The sequence below is a fragment of the Zootermopsis nevadensis genome, unplaced genomic scaffold (assembly GCF_977971745.1).
Source record: "Zootermopsis nevadensis isolate Lab colony 2312 unplaced genomic scaffold, Znev_1.0 Znev_ptg000061l, whole genome shotgun sequence".
In the NCBI taxonomy this organism is placed as follows: domain Eukaryota; kingdom Metazoa; phylum Arthropoda; class Insecta; order Blattodea; family Termopsidae; genus Zootermopsis; species Zootermopsis nevadensis.
In genome coordinates, this window is record NW_028259192.1 from 22,591,093 (window position 1) to 22,610,243 (window position 19,151).

Consider the following 19,151-nt stretch of genomic DNA (forward strand, 5'->3'; position numbering starts at 1 on the left):
CGCCCGCATGCTACAGGCTAACAAACGCACAGCCCACTGTAACGTGGATTTGTTTCACTTCATAAGACCATAGGCGCAATAGTCACTGCCCCACAGGCATCATCGTACTACCAGTAAAACACTAATCACTGAAGTTTGGACTTTAAAAATCACCGCGTATAAGCGTTCTCTAACCCCATTCTACCGTTAAAAAACTCTGCACCTGATACATCGTTATTAAATACCGCATTTAGCCAAATGTGACGTCCATTCTGTTTCCTTCAAATGCCTAAAACACAATTAGACTACTTTTTTGACGTAAATACGTCTTTACGGAAGGGTCATTCGGCAAAAACAGTTTTCGTTACGAACATGTGTAAGATCCATACCAACAACGTGTAAATATGGACTGACAACAATGGTCAGCTTGCATGCATTGTTATGTTACCTAAGAAACTAATTGTTGCTAGGCATTGTTGTGTTACATTATTGCCGTCAACAATCCGTTTTCGTTAGTGTGGAAAGAGCTGAGCTGTGAATCGCTTGTAGAAGAAGTGCGTCGTAGAGTAGATAATTTTGTGCTGTTAAAATCCTTTTAGAATATCACGAGTTCTTATCTTATATAAGAATTATTAAGAAATCTGTGAAACTGCCCTCCACTCTCTCCATTTCAGTTTTGATTAAATTCATCGCTGCCGGTGGACGTCGTGGTCTCTTACAATTGAGCAAAGTTTGAGGTAAGGCGTTTGTGTGTTGCGTCATACTATGTAGAGATAACAAGATGGATGACATTGAAGTTAAAAGAGTCCGTAATGCAGAATATATGAGACGGCACAGAAAACTTAAAAAAAATTTAAGTATTAAATAATTAACCTGAAGTTCCCAACAAATACCAAAACCTAACGCTGAACGTATGAGGGAATATATTTATTGCCTAAATATAATTTAAATACGAAGACGTATTTACGTCAGATTCTCCGGAACCGTGGTTCAACTGTTAATTTTTTAAAACCATTTGACACGCGAATTTAATATCCTAGAGACTTACGAATCAAATGAAGAATATTACACAGACGTCTGTGAAATGTTGTGGTAACAGAATTTAAATATTTTAAACAAAATCTTTCTATGAGATGATAAATTTGCCTCATATTGTGATAAATATATATTTGTTTAAATCTTGTCAGTCAAATCACAATAAAATTCCTATTAAATATTAAAATATTACTAAAATTAACATTTTAATATTTAAAACACGGCAATACTTCCAGACGGACGTAACTCCACAACTTCATTTCTGGATTATACAAAAATAACAACAACAAATAATAAAAAAACAACAACAAAACGTTCACCCACACAAAATCATGTTAAGCACGACGTACATACAGAACAACTTCGAATACGATATTAAAAAAAATACAATAAAATCTGGAAGAAAACATCATTTGAAATCTGATAAACATCTGACTAAAAGTTGCATTTAAGAAATTATATTTAAGTTTATATAATTTTATACACCTGAAGATGGTTCTTTTAGAACAGAAACATGTCGTGTAAAAAGTGATGATCGAACATTTCGATAGAGAACATCATTTTAAATATTTAAATGTTAATTTTAGTAATATTTTAATATTTAATAGGAATTTTGAAAACAAATAAACAAAAAAATCTTTCTAGTAATATTTAATAATCTTTTAAATATAACACGTTTTAAATCAAGCGGGAAAATTATAAGCTAAACAAAATAACGTTATCAGCTGTATAATTTAGTTGAACGCACGAAAAGAATTCGTTTATAAAACGACTCAGTAAATTTCTGTAGCCCAGGATGCACGAAGACTTCTTTTTACGAATTCTTCAAAGGTTTCACTGTTTCTAGCAGGCACTCCCCAAATTTAATTCCCTAGGCGCAAGTACGCAAAAGTTTCTTTAACATCCGCCTGACAACCGTCTCGATCAAGGATTTCGTCCCATCAGTGAAATGAGTTTATCTAAGCAAAGACTTTAATTACATTTAAATTAAGCAGACTTTAAATTGAATGTCTTCTGCAGTTGTTACTTCCTTCGAAAGTCCAGGAAATTATAATTTCCACCATTTACCCTTTTTTTTAAAAAATCGCCAGAAAAGCTACTTAAACTACCCAACTTGTGGGACATCGCGGTTTTCCTCAATCTCACCAAGAAAATATTAGGACAGCCCCTTCAAACAGGCCACGACTGTCCTCTTCCATAAACTTTCCAATTCATTCAACCTAAGTTCTACTTAACTTAACCCCAAAATTAATTGTACATTCGTGTCTCGAGTGTATAAATGACATACAGGATAACGCGGCGTTAAAGATGAGCTTATAAATTCTCTATACCAGCCACTGCCACTTCAAAACTTGGAGCAGTTCAACTTCCACTTCGTCAAATATTCGTGACATGAGACTCATTCAGTCTCCAGCTCACACTTACTCGGCTTAAGAAGTAATTAATCGGTGGCTTGAAGTGCCTTGCGTCGAGTGGTAATTTCATAGAAAGCTGCTCCAGAGGAGGACGTTTTAGATGCACTAATTTCCAATATAACTTGGCAGGGGTAGTCTTAGAATGGCACGTTCCATAATATGTCGTAACTGATTCTTAGCTTAGACGCGTTCTACAGCCAATAAAATTAAGATATTACAAAGAAGTCTTCCGCTCAATAAGAGAGGCTGGACTTAATAAAAATTACGTGAAATTTCAGGTTTTTATGACGGCGGAAATTAAGACGATTGGGAAACCTGAGGGGAAGAAACCTCTGGGGAGACCTAGACGTAGATGGGAGGATAATCTCAGGCGGGATCTATGGGAGATAGGAGTTGAAGGAGACTGGGTTTTGGTGGCCCAGGACAGGGTCCGGTGGAGGGCTTTGGTTAATTCGGTGATGAACCTTTGGGTTCCGTAAGCCATCTGGTTGGTTGGGTCCACTATTTGGGAAACCTGAGGGGAAGAGACCTCTGGGGAGACCTAGACGTAGATGGGAGGATAATCTCAGGCGGGATCTATGGGAGATAGGAGTTGAAGGAGACTGGGTTTTGGTGGCCCAGGACAGGGTCCGGTGGAGGGCTTTGGTTAATTCGGTGATGAACCTTTGGGTTCCGTAAGCCATCTGGTTGGTTGGGTCCACTATTTGGGAAACCTGAGGGGAAGAGACCTCTGGGGAGACCTAGACGTAGATGGGAGGATAATCTCAGGCGGGATCTATGGGAGATAGGAGTTGAAGGAGACTGGGTCCGGTGGAGGGCTTTGGTTAATTCGGTGATGAACCTTCGAGTTTGGTAAGCCATCTAGTTAGTTAGTTAGTTAGTTATATTATGGGATGATGCACCATATAGTCCGGTAGTAAGTTCACCGACGTTTCTGAGGTACTCACGTTCAACAACGCCCTGATAATACAAGCAGTAAGAACTTCTGAAACGTCTGTAAACTTCTAGCGGACTACATGGCGCACAATCCAGAAAAGTCATCTAAATACAAACTGCGTTTCAGTTAAGACCTTATTACCGAGAACCAAAGAAATATAACCTAATTTGAGGGGAAGAAATGAGATATCAATTACAAAATTTAAGTTTCGTATCAATTTAGATTAGGATTTCATATTAAACAGGGGGACCCCAGGATCAAACCTTGTCACTGAGATTCGTTACATAGTAGCTTCTGTAAAACGCACTTTAAAATTAACATTAATATCTTTCTCAAGATTTGAGCAGTTCTCAGAATGTCCGCTTTTTTGTAGTTCCAGGCTGAAATATTTACCAGGGATGTAATCTAAACACTTTTTAAATATGGTGGGCTTCAAGTTAACAATTACCGACTTCACTTTCCACATACGATATTTGCTTTTCATTATCTTTCTGCCTGTCGTCACTACATTTCTGTAATTAGTCATACAGACATCAGTTAGATTACGCTGCTGTAAAGTTGCGATTTTCTGCCACTAGAGTGCAGCACAATACGGAGAGGAAAAGACCAATATCTATTTCCACCTGAACTAAATGCATATGAACATAACAAATTCGTGTACTCCATTAGAGTACGCTTACATACACTACCAGTGTAAAATGGAAACTGACAATTTAGAGCAAATTTCTCTCATAAGTTCCACCCCAGAGGCCGATTAAACCAAAATTATTTGAATAAATATATCAATCGATTCTAATGAACGACAATACAATATCTGATGCTCAGTTCGAAAAATATTTTAGCTGACAGAAAACAGTACAATCTCTCTCATTAAATGTATTTTATATGCATCCGTATTTGTATTCTTAGTCCCTGATAATGTTAAAAATTTGTCTATATGATTGCTCCTTTGTTAGGTTAGGTTTTGCTTCTAGATAATTTCAGTTACATAATTACAATAAATCTGTCAACATTTTTCACAAAACCTTTACAGAAAATTTCTTAGAAAACTCACAATTTATCCAATTACATCGCATTTTAATACAAAATTACCTACATCTGAAAAATGGATGCCAATACAAAAATTTTCTCCTTGATAGCCCAACCTACAAGCGTAGAACTTACAGACGAAGTGGCCCAATTTTTTTTCCTCACATCTAAGTAAATGGTTCCAGCCCTCTTCTTTATTACACATAATTAACATCCTCTGTTCTATAGGCCCTTAACACCCCTAAATTTTCAGACACCCATTTTCCACCATCCTAAATGATAGCACCTGGGATGTTGTAAAACATGGAGTGCCTCAAGGTTCAATACTAGGTCTTCCGCTTTTCTTCACACATATCAATGATTTTCCACCAATCATTAAATCTCAGCCTAAATCCACACTTTTTATGGATGATACTAAAATTATTTCATATCCAGAAATTGACTGTTTACAAATTTGCATGAATTATGTCTCTGCTAGCTTGAACAAATGGATTAAAGCCAATAAACTCACAATAAATGTTGACAAAACAAATTTCATGAAATTTTATACAAACAACAAAAATTGTGTTACGCTATTTGTAGAGTCCCCACTTAATGGTACCTGCACCTTGTCGTGGTGGTGGGGCTTGAGTACCTCAGTGACCCCAAGAGCTACTGGTAGGGCCTCCCTAGCAAGATTGGTCGACGGGGAGAGGTCAGACTCAGACAGGTACCCTGGTCCTCCAGGTTGGGGGTTGGTCGCAAGGCTAACAACCTTGCACCGTAAAAAGGAAGATGTTTCGAGACCTCGATCAAAGTCTCAGACAGACGGACCTAACAGAGGACCGAATGGAAGAGGAGAATTGAGGAGGCCGCAAACCGAATACGGACCAGAGAGCCGTAGAATAAAAAGTTGTAGAGTATGAACTTAAAATAATTGAAGTAGAAAACAACAAAATTTCTCATCTTACAAATCTGACAGTAACTTAAATTCGAAAACACATATTCAACACATTATTCCTCGACTAAACTTTACTATGAGGACTTTAGAGTAGAGTTTATTTACATTCCATAGATCCTTCTCAGGACTAAACCAAAGGATGTATAAAATGTCACATGACTCATGAAAACAATAGTTTTAATATTAGTCTACTTTGTTTACTTCCATTAGATCATGACTTATGGAATTATTTTCTGAGGGAACTCAAAAAAACAGCAAAAAAATTATCTCAAATTCAAATTAAAATCATTACAATAATGTCAGGCACTAAAGGGAATTGATTAAGAAATTTAATATTTTTCCACCAGCCACCGAATTCTTGTTCTCATTATTTGTAATCTGTAGTGTACAACATATAAATATCTAAAACAAACTCAGATATTCACGATATTAGTACGAGATACAGAAATAAACTTCACGCGCCAAACACTAACCTCAGAAAATATCAAAAAAGTAGTTTAATATACTGGACTTTAATAATCACAATATAAAAGAGTTTAAGCCGGCACACTCCAAACATTCTCAGCTATTACAAATGCATGTAAGCTTCCTATGTAATTATTTTTGTGGTTAATACTTTATTTGACTCTAAATTACTGGCATAACCAAGCAATTTATATTTCTATTATAAACAAGTATTGTATTTGTGCTATGACATCTTCTACATCCTTGGTTTAGGCCTATTAAGGATCCATGGAATGTAAATAAATTCTGAAGATTTCTGTCTTCTGGGTTGTTGCGCTGTGTAGTCTGGTCGATGTTTACCAACGTTTCAGGGGTCTTACTGCCTCCGTCATCAGGGTGATGACAACCCAGAAGACGGAAATCTTCATACTCACCGCTGTGAGAACCTCAAGTCTTACATAAATAAATTCTGTTGTTAACCTATTCTTCTGAATTTTGAATTGGTACATAATAAAGATATTGACGTACATAAGGAAGGTTTGTGCAAACATGTGCACCGAAGTTAAAGCGTTTAATGTAAGTTACTTATTGTGTGATGCATTTTTAGTTCACAAGATGTTTTATTAACAATAATCAGTAAAGTGACTGGCTACGGACTGGACGACCAGGGTTCAATTCCTGACGGGGACAAAGGATTTTTCCTCCAGCCTCTGCATCCAGATTGGCTCTGGGGCACACCCAGCCTCCTATCCAATGGATTCTGGGGTCCTTTCCCTTGGGGTAAAGTGCAGTTTTGATTTGATGATGACCACTCACCCCATCTAGTACCCAGGTCAAGAATGAGCTATACCGTCTCTCTCCCCCCAAGCGCCTACATGGACAGCTTTACTTTATAGTTCTGCCATTGCATGAACTAAAAAACCATTACAAATAATAAGTGCATGGTCACTGAGACATACATACCACACACGAAATACAGCAAACGTTAAGAACCACAAATGGGCATTGCTGAATCCTTGGCACCCTTGGGTATTGATGGTTTTCTTCGCCATTTCAAACCTTAACAAACAACAAGATTCATCAATCCTTGTCCACTGTACATTTCTCATTATTCAGCTCCAATTAGTATTACTAAATATTATATTTATATATTACCAAATTACCTTGAGTGTAGGTCATTTTGTGCTCGTCCTTTTACACAATACACAAAATAATTAGCACATATAAATGTAATTAATCTACAAACTTGTTGAAACAAGAACACGTGTTGCACTTAGCACCGATGGCAGGTACGTTCAAAACGCCAATCCTACAGCGCTAATTACGCCAATTTCACATATCGCATCTGTGATTGTTTAAGAGACAGTGCTGCAAACACAGTAATAGAAAGAGGAGTTTCACTGTCCGTATAGTTCTAGATGTCTACTACAGTCGGGCAAACTGATGAAAGCAAACTAACTAACTAAATGGCTTACCGAAACCGAAGGTTCATAACCGAATTAACCAAAGCAGACCCTGTCCTGGGCCAACAAAATCCAGTCTCCTTCAACTCTTATCTCCCATAGATCCCGCCTTCCCATCTACGTCAAGGTCTCCCCAGCGGTCTCTTCCTCTCAGGCTTCCCAACCATTACCCGGTGCACACCTCTTGCCCCATCCATGCGCGCTACATACCCCGTCCATCTCATTCTTCTCGACTTAATCACCCTGACAATACTGGGAGAGGAGTATAAATTTTTAAGTTCGTCATTATGTAGTTTTCTCCAGACCCCATCGTCTTCTCTCCTAGGCCTGAATACCCTCCTTAACACCCTGTTCTCAAACACCTGCAATCCATGTTCCTCCATCAGAGTGAGAGACCACGTTTCGCACCCATACAAAACAACAGGCAGAATTATTGTTTTGTATACTTTAATTTTCAGGTTACCAACGTTTGAGTATCTTCGCCGTTTCTCCGAAATGTTGGTAACAAATAAAACTTACATGGCGTCACAAGCCAGGAAAATATAACTGGTACAAAGTGGCTGCCTTCTTGAAAGTTGCACCGTATATTTCAGAGGAGCTTACCGACTCCGTAATCATCCCGATGATGGACACAGCAAGTTCCTCTGAAACCAATCATCTTCCCATTTTCGGGCTTACCGCAGTGAAACCTTAATTCCTATTTTGCAAAGTTTATTTTGAAGTTTCGTAAATACAATATCATAATAATATTGTATTGTTTTGAAGTAAATCTCTTCTGCAATGTAACAAATCGTTGAATGACTTGTTATAATTGACTATTACCATGCGTACTGTCTAAGCGTAACGATTTCTGGTTAGCGTTTCCTACATTAGTAATTCCTATAGTGAACAGCAGTTAACTTCTCGGGGTACCCGATTTATTTGTCTGACACTGCTCCATGTATTTAGATTTTCGCTTATTCTTAATATGTTCTATGAATTATGCAAGTTGCCAGAAATCCCCATTCAGTTAGTGCACGGTGGTTTATTGTGTTACATTAACGAGAGCACATTTATGGTAGGTCACGGCCAACACCAAGGTCGATATATCGCGTTCTGAAAACGACTACAAATAAATGACAACAGGAAATAAAGTGGGCGTGGTACGAAAATTAGGTATTTCTTATTGCACTTCGTGCATGTCCTGTTTCCTGCATAACAATAGTTCTGGACAAAATTCATAAAGAAAATTGCACAGTCTTCCATTCCTACTAATGCTGTGTTGCATATACGTAAGTTTGTAGCGCAAAATCAAAACACGGTTTAGCTTGTAGGTTAATGCGATGGACTCGCATGTAGGTGATTTTACGATTGAGTCATAAAATCGAATCCTACGGTTTAGAGTTTTTTTATTGCTTGTAAATTCAGATATTTTGCAGATTAGTGTTGCAATTAGGGAAAATTTTACTTGTTCATTTCTAACAGGTTCGTCTAATTAAATTAGTCGAATTTAACCTCAAAGTGTTGCCGTGTTCGTTTTACAAGGCCTGTAGATATTGCGGCGTCTAGAAGTGTTCTTGAACGATCATCAGGTTGAATTCAGAAGTCCACCTTTTCAGAGTCCACTGGCTAGTGAAGGGGGTCATCGAGATCTGACAGTACAATTTAAATATGGATAATGGATTCTCACTATGCCAGGCCTGGCAACTGCTCACCACCATGCTCCAGAATGCCCCATCAGGCCCACAAGAAAGCTGCGCAACATTCAGACAGAGCAATTAGCTTGATTCTGAAGACAAAACATGACCAAAACAAAAATGGCAATTTTTTGTCAGGGCACTGCCAGAGGGGCTGCTCTGACTTGACTTTGCTGGTGCAGGAACATCAAGTTTAATGATAATGCGATGAGTTTACACTTGACTGCTGGTCATCCTTCATAGGTCAGTGTGTGTCCTTGAAGATAGGGCTGGTGACCAACAGTACAGACCCATAACATCATTCCCTGATAAAGGGGTCGGAGACAGTCTCCAAAACTGACTTCTTTCTGAATTGATGCAACTGATCACCAGAGAATAATTTACTGAATGTTCATGACTTTATCTTTATACAAAATTTCATACTTCTAGATGCAATGTTCCATTAGTTTCCAAAGACAAACAAAATGCAACATGAAAATTTTTCATGGCTGGCACATCATTTTACATTCTACAGAAAAGTTTATTAATATAAATTTGATATTGTTCGATTTTTATTATGCATCATTTTAGGATGCCATGTTGAGTTCACTGGTATCACTCCCACCTACAAGTTAACGTGTCTGCCATCCTATTGTTATTGACAAAGTATAATGCTGGAATGACCCCAGTGGTCAAATGTAATATGTCAGCCAATTGGTTCTAAAGTTGAAAGAAATTAGCTAAAGAATGAAACCCTGTGGATTATTAAAATTTTCTTATGCTGTTGTAATATATAAACACAGTGAAATGGTAGGGTTATAAGACACCCCATGTCAACAATCTTCAAGTCATGTAATTTAATACTGCATTTGAATTAGTAAATTGCATGTCGTCATAGACATTTCTTATTCCAGATTATGTCAAAATTGTGTTACGCTCGTGTTTTATGAGCTATATAATAGTTTTACTATATTTCAGAATTGGCGCGTGACTTACTGAACTAGAAAATGGCCCGTTTTGTACCTGGATCAGCTTCAGAACCTACATCTGAAATAGAACTTACAATTTCATGCAGGTATGCCATATAAATTGGTTTATAGCTGTTAGTAAAATTAGGTAAGAGGTTTCTGAGCATGCCATGATGCTACATTCCTTGCCCCACACAACCATCACCGTAACACAAATAATATAATTGCACAATTAATTTTTACGAAAACGAACTTTATCCTATGGTATGTTATAACTAACACACATGCATATTCACTCACGGAGTAGAGTGTTTGAAAAGTTCATAGTTGCTCATCTACTTATGATACACAGAACTGTTCTTCAGTCAATTGTGTGAATGGCACAAAAATATGTAGCAGTAGCATCCCACGCATATTATCTGTGGGGGCGTTAATCACCTGTCACTTGTTTGTTCATTTATTTGGTACTTGTAGGTTATCGGGACACATCGCTTTAAAAATAGGTTAGGTTAGGTTAATGTGTGTGGATAAATGACATATACTTGAAAGTTATTGTATTTTATTTCAATAAATGACAACTAACCTAACCTATTTTTAAAGCGATGTGTCCTTATAACCCACAAGAACCTTTTATTCATGTGTGAGGAAACTTGAGGAAAGTTTATATATTTAAGAAAGTTTGTACAGCAGCGTCATTGTCAGCATATAATACCTTATATGTGACAATCCTGTCTCCTTCGTCATTGTTATTTTCATGCACGTGTTGCAGGAATCTTTTGGATTGTGATGTGTTTTCTAAGTCAGACCCCATGTGTGTTACATACCTCAAGAACTTTGAGATGACGGAATGGCAGGAGATTTCTCGGACAGAGACTATAGACAACACGCTTAACCCTAACTTTGCTAAAAAGGTAACAACAAATGGGAAATTATGGAACTTAATTTTCCTGTTACTTAAGACTTTAAATCATAAGAATTGAATATAGTAACTACAGGACATGATTTTTGTTGCCTGTGTTTTAAGAGGTATGATATTTGTGTTTGTCTTTTTTTTTTTAATATATTCCTGGCAACTTCTGCTTTGGACAAAACAATGTTTGTTCGTATGCTATTCAGTGGCATGTTGAGTGAAATCAGCAGATAGATTATAGTGAACTGGTGAGATTTAGATATAAACCTGAGTGGTTCTGAGGAAATGTTTGACAATCTTAATTGTGTTTAATGAACATTGCTTCGTTATTTTGTATCCCAGTTTTTGAGGAATAAATATTTTTCTCTTCTGCACAACTTCATGTTTCCTTTGATATAGTATCCTTATATATTTAGCAGTGTCTCTTTCTTTTATTGTTACCCTCAATGGGGAGAGACTACGTCTCTGTGCAGACCTGTGGCCACGAACAGGCCCATTGTCCATCCCTCAGATGATTCATGATTGAATGTGGAGCAGCAGTGGAATGATATTGACAGGAGAAAACCAAAGGCCTCGGAGAAAAACCTGTCCCAGTGCCACTCTGTCCACCATAAATCCCACATTTACTTCCCTGGCAGTGAACCCGAGCTTTCATGGCGAGACGCTAACAACTAACCATCTGTGCTATGGCACAGCCCCTAGGTGTACATCATACCAGCACCTTTGGTCAGTAAATATGTGTCTAAAGGTGGCGACTGACTTGTAACATTTGCCTGTAATGTAACGTGTTACAAATCGAGCATTACACAAGTGAAGACAGCGAACGGAGCCGCTCGATGCGAGCCGCTCACGCTCGCGGGCGCTCCATCGTGTTGTCGGTTTTTTCGCGAATCCCTTTGAGTGTTACATTACAAGTCAGTCAGTCAGTTGAGCGGCGTCGTAAGGAGCATTCACGAGTTCTTTAGATAACAGTAGCGTATTAAATGGAACAAAGATAACACAACCTCCATATCCGACATATTGAATGAAATGAATGGAGCACACATGAGCACAGTCAAGCCGAGCGTTCAAAACGAGCATTTGATACGCCACACCAGTTGTGTAATGTAACATGCTCGCCGCGAATGATACATTACGAGTAAATGTTACAAGTCAGTCGCCACCTTAATAATTGGCTGCAGTAAAAGCAGGCTTCCTAATGACTTTCTGACAAACAGGTGCATCTGTTATACCGGTTTGAGGAGCAACAGAACATTAAGTTCGAGGTATATGATGTGGACACACATGATCCAAGACTGGAGAAGCATGATTTTCTTGGATCCTGTGAACTAACACTCGGACAGGTAAGATTTCTGTTGACAATCTAAGAATGGTTTTCGATGCGTGTCAGTGTGTGATATTTCAGTCTTTACTGTAATTTACACTGCTCCATTCACTCAGAGACCATTTATGATTTTTTTCCACCAAAATATAAAATGTATAAGAACTACAAGACTGAAAGTAGATTAGCATAGTCCATGGAATAGAACCCTTCTTGAAGCTAGTAGCTGTGTAGTTTATCAAGAAATTCCTTGTATTTTGTGGAATGCAAAAGTTCCATACAATGTTCACAAGAGCCTGCATGAACCTTTTCCTGAGCCAATTCAGACCAATCCACAGCCTCATACTCAATTCAAGATCCATTTTAATATTATCCTCACATCTGTGCTTAGGTCCAGGAAATTGTGTCCTCTCTTCAGGCTTTTAACCTAAAACTGAAAATGCATTTAGAATCTGACGCATGCATGCTATGTGCTCTGCCAATTTCATCTTCCTTTATTTGATCGCACAGGTAACTACGGAAGAGGTTATGAAGCTTCTTAATATTCATTTTTCTGCTTCCTCCTTACTTCTGTATCTCAGATTGTATCATCAGGAAAGGTGACATTGCCACTGACAGGGTTGTCATACAACAAGGGTGAGTTGACAGTTGTTGCTGAGGAGTTGTCAGTATGCAGAGATGAAGTTCTGTTGCAGTTCAGTGGACGGAAACTCGATCGCAAAGACTGGTTTGGCAAGTATGTGGCACGAGCTGCTGATTACGTTCCTTGCGCAAAGTGAATAAAATTAACACATTCTGGGGGGAGGTGATGTCCTTGCAGCTGTTTATCCAAATGTTTCGCCTCTCAAATTACCAAATTAATTTTGATGAAATTTATGAAAAATTACAATAAAATCTTAATTTAGTTATTAAGAGTAGGTAGACCTAATGATGGAAGTTGTGTGTAATTTTAGGTCTGATCCTTTCCTGGAGTTTTACAAAGTTGGTGAAGATGGTGAATATCGTGTCATACATCGAACAGAAGTGATAAAGTGGACATTAAATCCAGACTGGAAACCGTTCATTATATCTGTGCGGTCACTATGCGGTGGAGACATGGACCGGTCCATCAGAGTGTTGTGTTATGACTGGAATCGTAGTGGCAGTCACAGCATGATCGGAGAATTCTTTGTGACTTTGGGCGAACTGAGCCGAGGACCCGGCCCCCACAATGTGCATCCATGTATACATCCAGAGAAACAGCAGGTATAAATAAGAAATACTATTGAACATACAAGTTATCTTGAGAGTTGCCTTCCTGGATACCAGTCAGTCTGTCCGGTTGTGTGAGCCATTCTTCTTCTTCTATGGCTCTCCGGTCCGTATTCGGTCCATGGCCTCCTCAATTCTCCTCTTCCATTCGGTCCGTCTGTCCGAGGCTTTGATTGAGGTTTCGAAACATCTTCCTTTTTGCGGTGCAAGGTTGTTAGCCATTACCATTACCATTTTTAAATTGTTAATAAAGAGTTCAGTGTAAGAAGGCAGGTATTCCACATGTATGATAAAACTAAAAGTTAAAAAGCAAAATAAATGTTGAAATGATTTATTCCAGCGAAAAGCATCGTACAAGAATTCTGGTGAGATTGTCCTCATGCGTTATGAATTTAGGAAGGTATACTCATTCTTGGATTACATTATGGGAGGCATGCAGCTCAACTGTACCATAGCTATAGACTTCACAGGTAAGAATAAGCCAGCTCGTTTTCGTTGCTTTACTTTCTGGGCCATTTCACGAGGTTGTCAAAATAAATGCCCATTTCACAACTGGATTTGGGGTATCATTTGTGTGGTTTGGCATACTGACTGACTTTATATTTTATCAAGTCAGTGACTTACAAACTAATGGCTTGATTGTGTACTGGACAGCAAAACGACATTTTTTATCCGATTCATTGCAGCATCTAATGGTGATCCACAGTCTCCTGATTCATTGCACTTCATCGCTTCTGCTCTGCCAAACCAGTATGAACAGGCTCTGACAGCTGTCGGGGAGATAATTCAAGATTACGACACTGATCACATGTTTCCTGTGCTGGGGTTTGGCGCTCGACTGCCTCCGGATGGTCGAGTGTCGCACGAGTTCTTTGTGAACATGAAACCCGACAATCCTTACTGCAACGGAATATCGGGTATGGCTCAGAGGCACAAGAACATGAAAATTGCAGTAAACCTGTTTATATAGGCTTTTCACATCATGTCACACCATTAATTAATTCTCACTGTCAACAGCAAAGCCTGTATCCCTAATATCCATTTTAATATCATCCTCCCAGCTGCATGTAGGTTTTCTGAGCAGCCTTAAGGCTTTCCAACTATAATTTTGTGAACACTTTTCATCTTCACCATGCATCCTACAAATCCTTATTATCCTCGATTGATTTGTCATCTTAATTAAGGGTACGAAAAATTCAAGCACTGACATTACATCATTTTGGATTCAGGTGTGCTTGAAGCATATAAGAGCTGCGTCAGACAGATTCAGTTATATGGACCAACCAACTTTAGTCCCGTCATCAACCACGTAGCCAAGTTTGCCGAAATGTATCAGGATGGGTCGCAGTATTTCATCCTGTTAATCATAACAGATGGAGTCATTACTGACATGCCTCAAACAAAGCAGGTAAGTACGTCACATAATTCGTATTTGCTCAAAAAAGGTAAAGAATTGAACCAAGTACAATTGCATTGCCAAATATTTGAGCTTTGTCGTATTTTTGAAGCATTTTACTATACTGTAGTAAGACTTTGCTGTGCATTCTGATGGTGCGATATGCACGTATGCTGAGATTCCTGTGTGTTGTATATCCGAACACCAAACGGGGAAAGTACACGGTGCTAAGGAAAATGCACAGTTGCTACTTTTCATGAAAGATTATTCAGATGATCATAAAATCAAGGACAAGCCAGGTTAAGACGTAGCACATGGTGGGGGAGCTACGGAATACAGAATTTTAATTTGAAATTTTGAAGATAATATTAAAATTGATTTGAAAGAAACAAGTTGGGAAGAAGATAAACTAACAAACAAAATAGTAAGATGACACTAATGATGGAGTCAGGGCAGGTCTTCGAAATGTCAGTTTTTGACTCGACTTCGACACAGCTAATTGACTAAGAGGTTTTTGGTGTATATTTACTGTGAAAGCTTCAAGTTCTTAAATAATCCGAAGGAAGTTTCTGAACATGAAAGTAAAAGGAAAGCACCCAGAGGAAGATAGGCACAACAGGTCAGGAAATATGTTACACAGAGGGAAGGAAGAATAAGGGAGGAGAAGATGCTTGGTTGTCATATGACCCATATAAAGAGTTAGAAGGGTGTGAGGTTTTTTGCCTGGATTCAAGACGGACTAGTAGGCTATTTGTGAACATGGTAATGGTTTTTACAAAATGTGGGGAATTTTTTAGCTTCCTGAGTGACTATCAACTTTAGAAGGTCATTGCTGCATGAAGTTACAGAAGTTTCACATGTTATATGACATGCCACTATTGTAGTTTGGCTGAATTGGTGTTTGGTATTCTTGTCTCCTGCAGGCTATTATTAGGGCGTCTACTCTCCCTATGTCAATCATCATTGTTGGCGTTGGTAACGCTGATTTCACAGCCATGAATGTACTTGATGCTGATACAATACCTTTAGTATACAACGGTGTTCAGGCGAAACGTGACATCGTCCAGTTTGTGCCATTCAGAAACTTTCAACGTCTTACAAATGTGAAAGCTGCAAAAGCACACCTTGCAAAAGAAGTGTTGGCAGAAGTTCCAGAACAGTTAGTTGGTTACATGAAGAGCCTGAATATGAAGCCACTCCAGCCGCAAACTCAACATTCTGTACAAGCCCATGACATGGCTTCTCCTCCGCCATATTCCGAACACTAGGAGATGCATGTAGGGAATACGTCTCATTCAGCAATCAATATGCCTTTGCCTTTCTCTGTTTAAGTCTGAAATTGTAACATGAAAATAATGATAAAATTTTTAAATTTACTGATTGTGATTCTCTGTTATGTTTTTTATGGTCTAAATATTCTCCTCAGCAGTTTATGCTCAATCACCCTTTATGAATGTCTGACCCTTGGAGCGCGTGAACAAGTTTCATGCCTGTACAGAATTGAATGCACTAACTGATAGACACTTACTGCTTATCATGATTTCAGTTCTTTGAGCTTGTAATGCTGCAGGTAGTCTGTTCGGTTTCCAATAAAACAGGTGCTTCTGAAATGACATTAAGTTTAATGAGTAACAAAGAAATGTACTATAGTTTTGCATTAAATTAGTACGTTGTTATAACAACAGTCTTAAAAATGAACCATCCTATAGTGTATAAATGTATAATACAGCTAAAACATATAATTTTATTAAAATTTAATTTTATAATGATACAAAACAAATAGTTGAATACCCGTTTACTCACATTACATTACAGTAAATGTATTTTTTATATATGTATTACTTATGTAAGGCTTCAGGTTCTCACAGCACGTTGTTCTGGCTGTTACCATGGCAACTGTATGGATTTAACATTCACACAGGTTTTAGGAAGCTGCACCGGAATGGGATTTATATTTTGCCATCACAATTCACCACAATTATGTTACTATATACCTACACTTCATTACGTTCAATTGGTAGAGGTATAATTTGGGATGTTGTTATTTGAACTATTGCACATAAGTTTGGGCATGTACCTAGAATGGGCAGACAAGGAAAGCATACAGAATTGTGATGAGGAAACCTGGTGTAAAATGGTTACTTGGAAGAGCGAGGAGATGAGAGGATAATATTAAGGAAATGGGTTGTGAAGTGGATGGAACTAGTTCAGGATTGTGTCCACCCATTGGTGAACCAGGTTAAGTGAACTCAGAACCATACAATGTACATTAATATGTAAGCTTTAACTAGTATCTAAGTCATTTTTCTGTTAGTTTTATAAGGGACAACAGGATCTTGAGTTGCAAAGACTGCTGTGACTAGCCAAGCAGATATATCTTCTTTTCTGATGTTTAAAATGTGTTTAGAAGAGGGATGATGGATTGGAGCCATTAAGGGGAGAACTTCTTCTCTATTTGGAGTTTCCATATAATTTGGCTGCAAAATTTATAAAGCAACTATAAGTAAAATTCTGTGTAACTTCAATATTTAAAGACATATTAAGTTAATGTTTATTTTTACCCGCAACGTCTTTAAAGGAATGTCACTAAATTAAATTAGTATATGGAAGTTAAAATATGAGGAAATAAAATTAAGAAACAAAAAATGCAAGCAACCATTTTCTATAGTACTGCCTCCGTGGCCCTTTTTTGATAGTATCCTGTAACAGTGTGATTTATATTATTATAAGTGTTATCTTGTTAAGTCTTTGATATACAACATTATTTTTTTAAATTCTTTTGTCACATATTTTTAATGTTATGATGAATATGTGATTTAAATTTGTTACGAGTACATACGATTAGTTTACTATAGCTCAATAACTATCTGTATTTTTGCTACATTATTCATTTTAGCTACAGATGACAATTTACTTGTTCATTTAGAGCTGAAAGGTGCATTCCAGTTGGAGTACACATAAATTGCAAAGGATGCACAACTCATCAGCCTAAATGTTCACCTGTTGGTGATACAAATCTTGTAGCAGGACAATTCAAATTAATTTCCTTCATCTCACTGTTTTAAATATTGTATAGATTCTCCTTAGGAACTTTTTTTGTCAGAGGTAAATAACTAGCAGAGGTGAATTCTTGTTTAATGATTATTATGACAAATGTGATGATATACAGGGTGTGATGATGCCAAACTGCACTTTTTCCTCCCAAGCTGTGACTGAATCACTGCACATTGGTTATGGCATTTTTCTTTCACAGGGATGTTTATATTGTGTAAAATGTTTATTTGATAAAGGTACTTAAAAATTATTTTTCTTGCCAGAATTATACTTTTATATCTCAGTGGTTATCGTTCATAAAACTGTGTAATACTTTTATAAATATTTATATCTTCTATGGCTACAGAATATATATTAACTGAAAACATTGTGTGTTGCTTCCATGATTTGGTTTGTGTTATGAAGTTAGCTTGTTTAGCACTGCCCAGACAGCTAAACCAAGCTAATGATCTAACCTTTTAAAATGATTTTTCTCAAAATACATTTACATTTTACCATCCATGATCCAATGAACTTCAATTCTTTCTTGCTTTTCATTTTCTTCAGACAGGTCATCAAGCTGAAATATACAAAACTGAGGCTTCAATGCATAGAGTTAATTTAAATCCCTTCTTTTGGGCGTTCAGAGCCCCTGGGAATAAAATATAATGCCGCAAAATTATGCCTTATTTAATGGTAAGTAACAATTTCACAATTTATTAAAACACTACTTTTAACAGGAATTTGTACCATACAGGCACACGTTTCTGTGAAATACTTCCTTAGGTAAAGGCAAGCTGTTCTGTTACATACCATGTAGGCACCTGGGGAGAGAGACGGCACAGCTCCTACTCATCTTTGACTTCAGCAATTGATGAAGGTGAGTGGTCCGCATCACACCCTAACCATGTTTTACTCCTGGGGTAAGGACCGATGGTACCCACTGGACAGGAAGGTGGTTTGTATGCACAGGCTAAAAGAAAAATCCTTTGCCAATGCTGAGGAATGAACCACGGTTGCCCAGTGTGTGGTCAGACACTATATTGACTGTCTTATGCGTCCTTATTGAAGGAAACGGCAATCTCCTGTTGATCCTTCAGGTAATTCACAATGTTTAATAGCAGAATTGTCTATTACTAACTCAAACCACACTTTTAATACAATACGCAGTGATAATACACTTCTAGAAGTGAATTAATGTTAGTAAATAACCAACCCCTGATGTAGAATCATGGGACGAAGTGAGTTTTGGCCCATGACAGGTATTATCTCCACCTTGCTAACATATAAGTGGATGCTGACAATTTTGGTTCTGATGAATAATTAGGGGATGATCACAGAATGCTGAGGATGATGACTACAATAAGGGATGTCA

The 19,151-nt window shown here is 37.7% G+C and overlaps 2 protein-coding genes across 10 annotated transcripts in view; one reads left to right on the forward strand and one right to left on the reverse strand.

The window, feature by feature from the left end:
* The window catches only part of LOC110830336 (putative G protein-coupled receptor No18), a 133,062-nt gene extending 125,143 nt beyond the window's left edge, over nt 1–7,919 (reverse strand). For 4 of the 6 annotated variants that reach the window (XR_015532749.1, XR_015532753.1, XR_015532747.1 and 1 more), the window contains exons 1-2: nt 6,943–7,887; nt 6,743–6,838 (exon numbers count right to left, since the gene is read on the reverse strand). The gene's annotated coding sequence lies outside the window, so the exon portion shown is untranslated. Of the gene's footprint in view, nt 1–6,742; nt 6,839–6,942 lie in introns of all 6 variants that reach the window. The other 2 variants (XR_015532756.1, XR_015532754.1) reach the window with 2 other exon arrangements.
* Nucleotides 494–18,164, forward strand: LOC110830329 (copine-8). Of its 4 annotated transcripts, XM_087341035.1 has the most exons (11): nt 8,345–8,513; nt 8,841–9,161; nt 9,876–9,972; nt 10,635–10,776; nt 11,993–12,118; nt 12,678–12,832; nt 13,050–13,341; nt 13,688–13,817; nt 14,034–14,264; nt 14,577–14,755; nt 15,667–18,164. In XM_087341035.1, the coding sequence occupies exons 3-11, from the start codon at nt 9,905–9,907 to the stop codon at nt 16,009–16,011; spliced, it is 1,668 nt and encodes a 555-aa protein (XP_087197161.1). In that variant the 5' UTR covers nt 8,345–8,513; nt 8,841–9,161; nt 9,876–9,904; the 3' UTR covers nt 16,012–18,164. The 4 variants fall into 4 exon arrangements, with proteins under 4 accessions (XP_021920787.2, XP_021920785.2, XP_087197161.1 ...); XM_022065095.2 differs by lacking the exons at nt 8,345–8,513; nt 8,841–9,161 and adding an exon at nt 494–716; XM_022065093.2 differs by lacking the exon at nt 8,841–9,161 and having other exon boundaries at nt 8,306–8,397.
* The last annotated feature ends 987 nt before the right edge of the window (nt 18,165–19,151 follow it).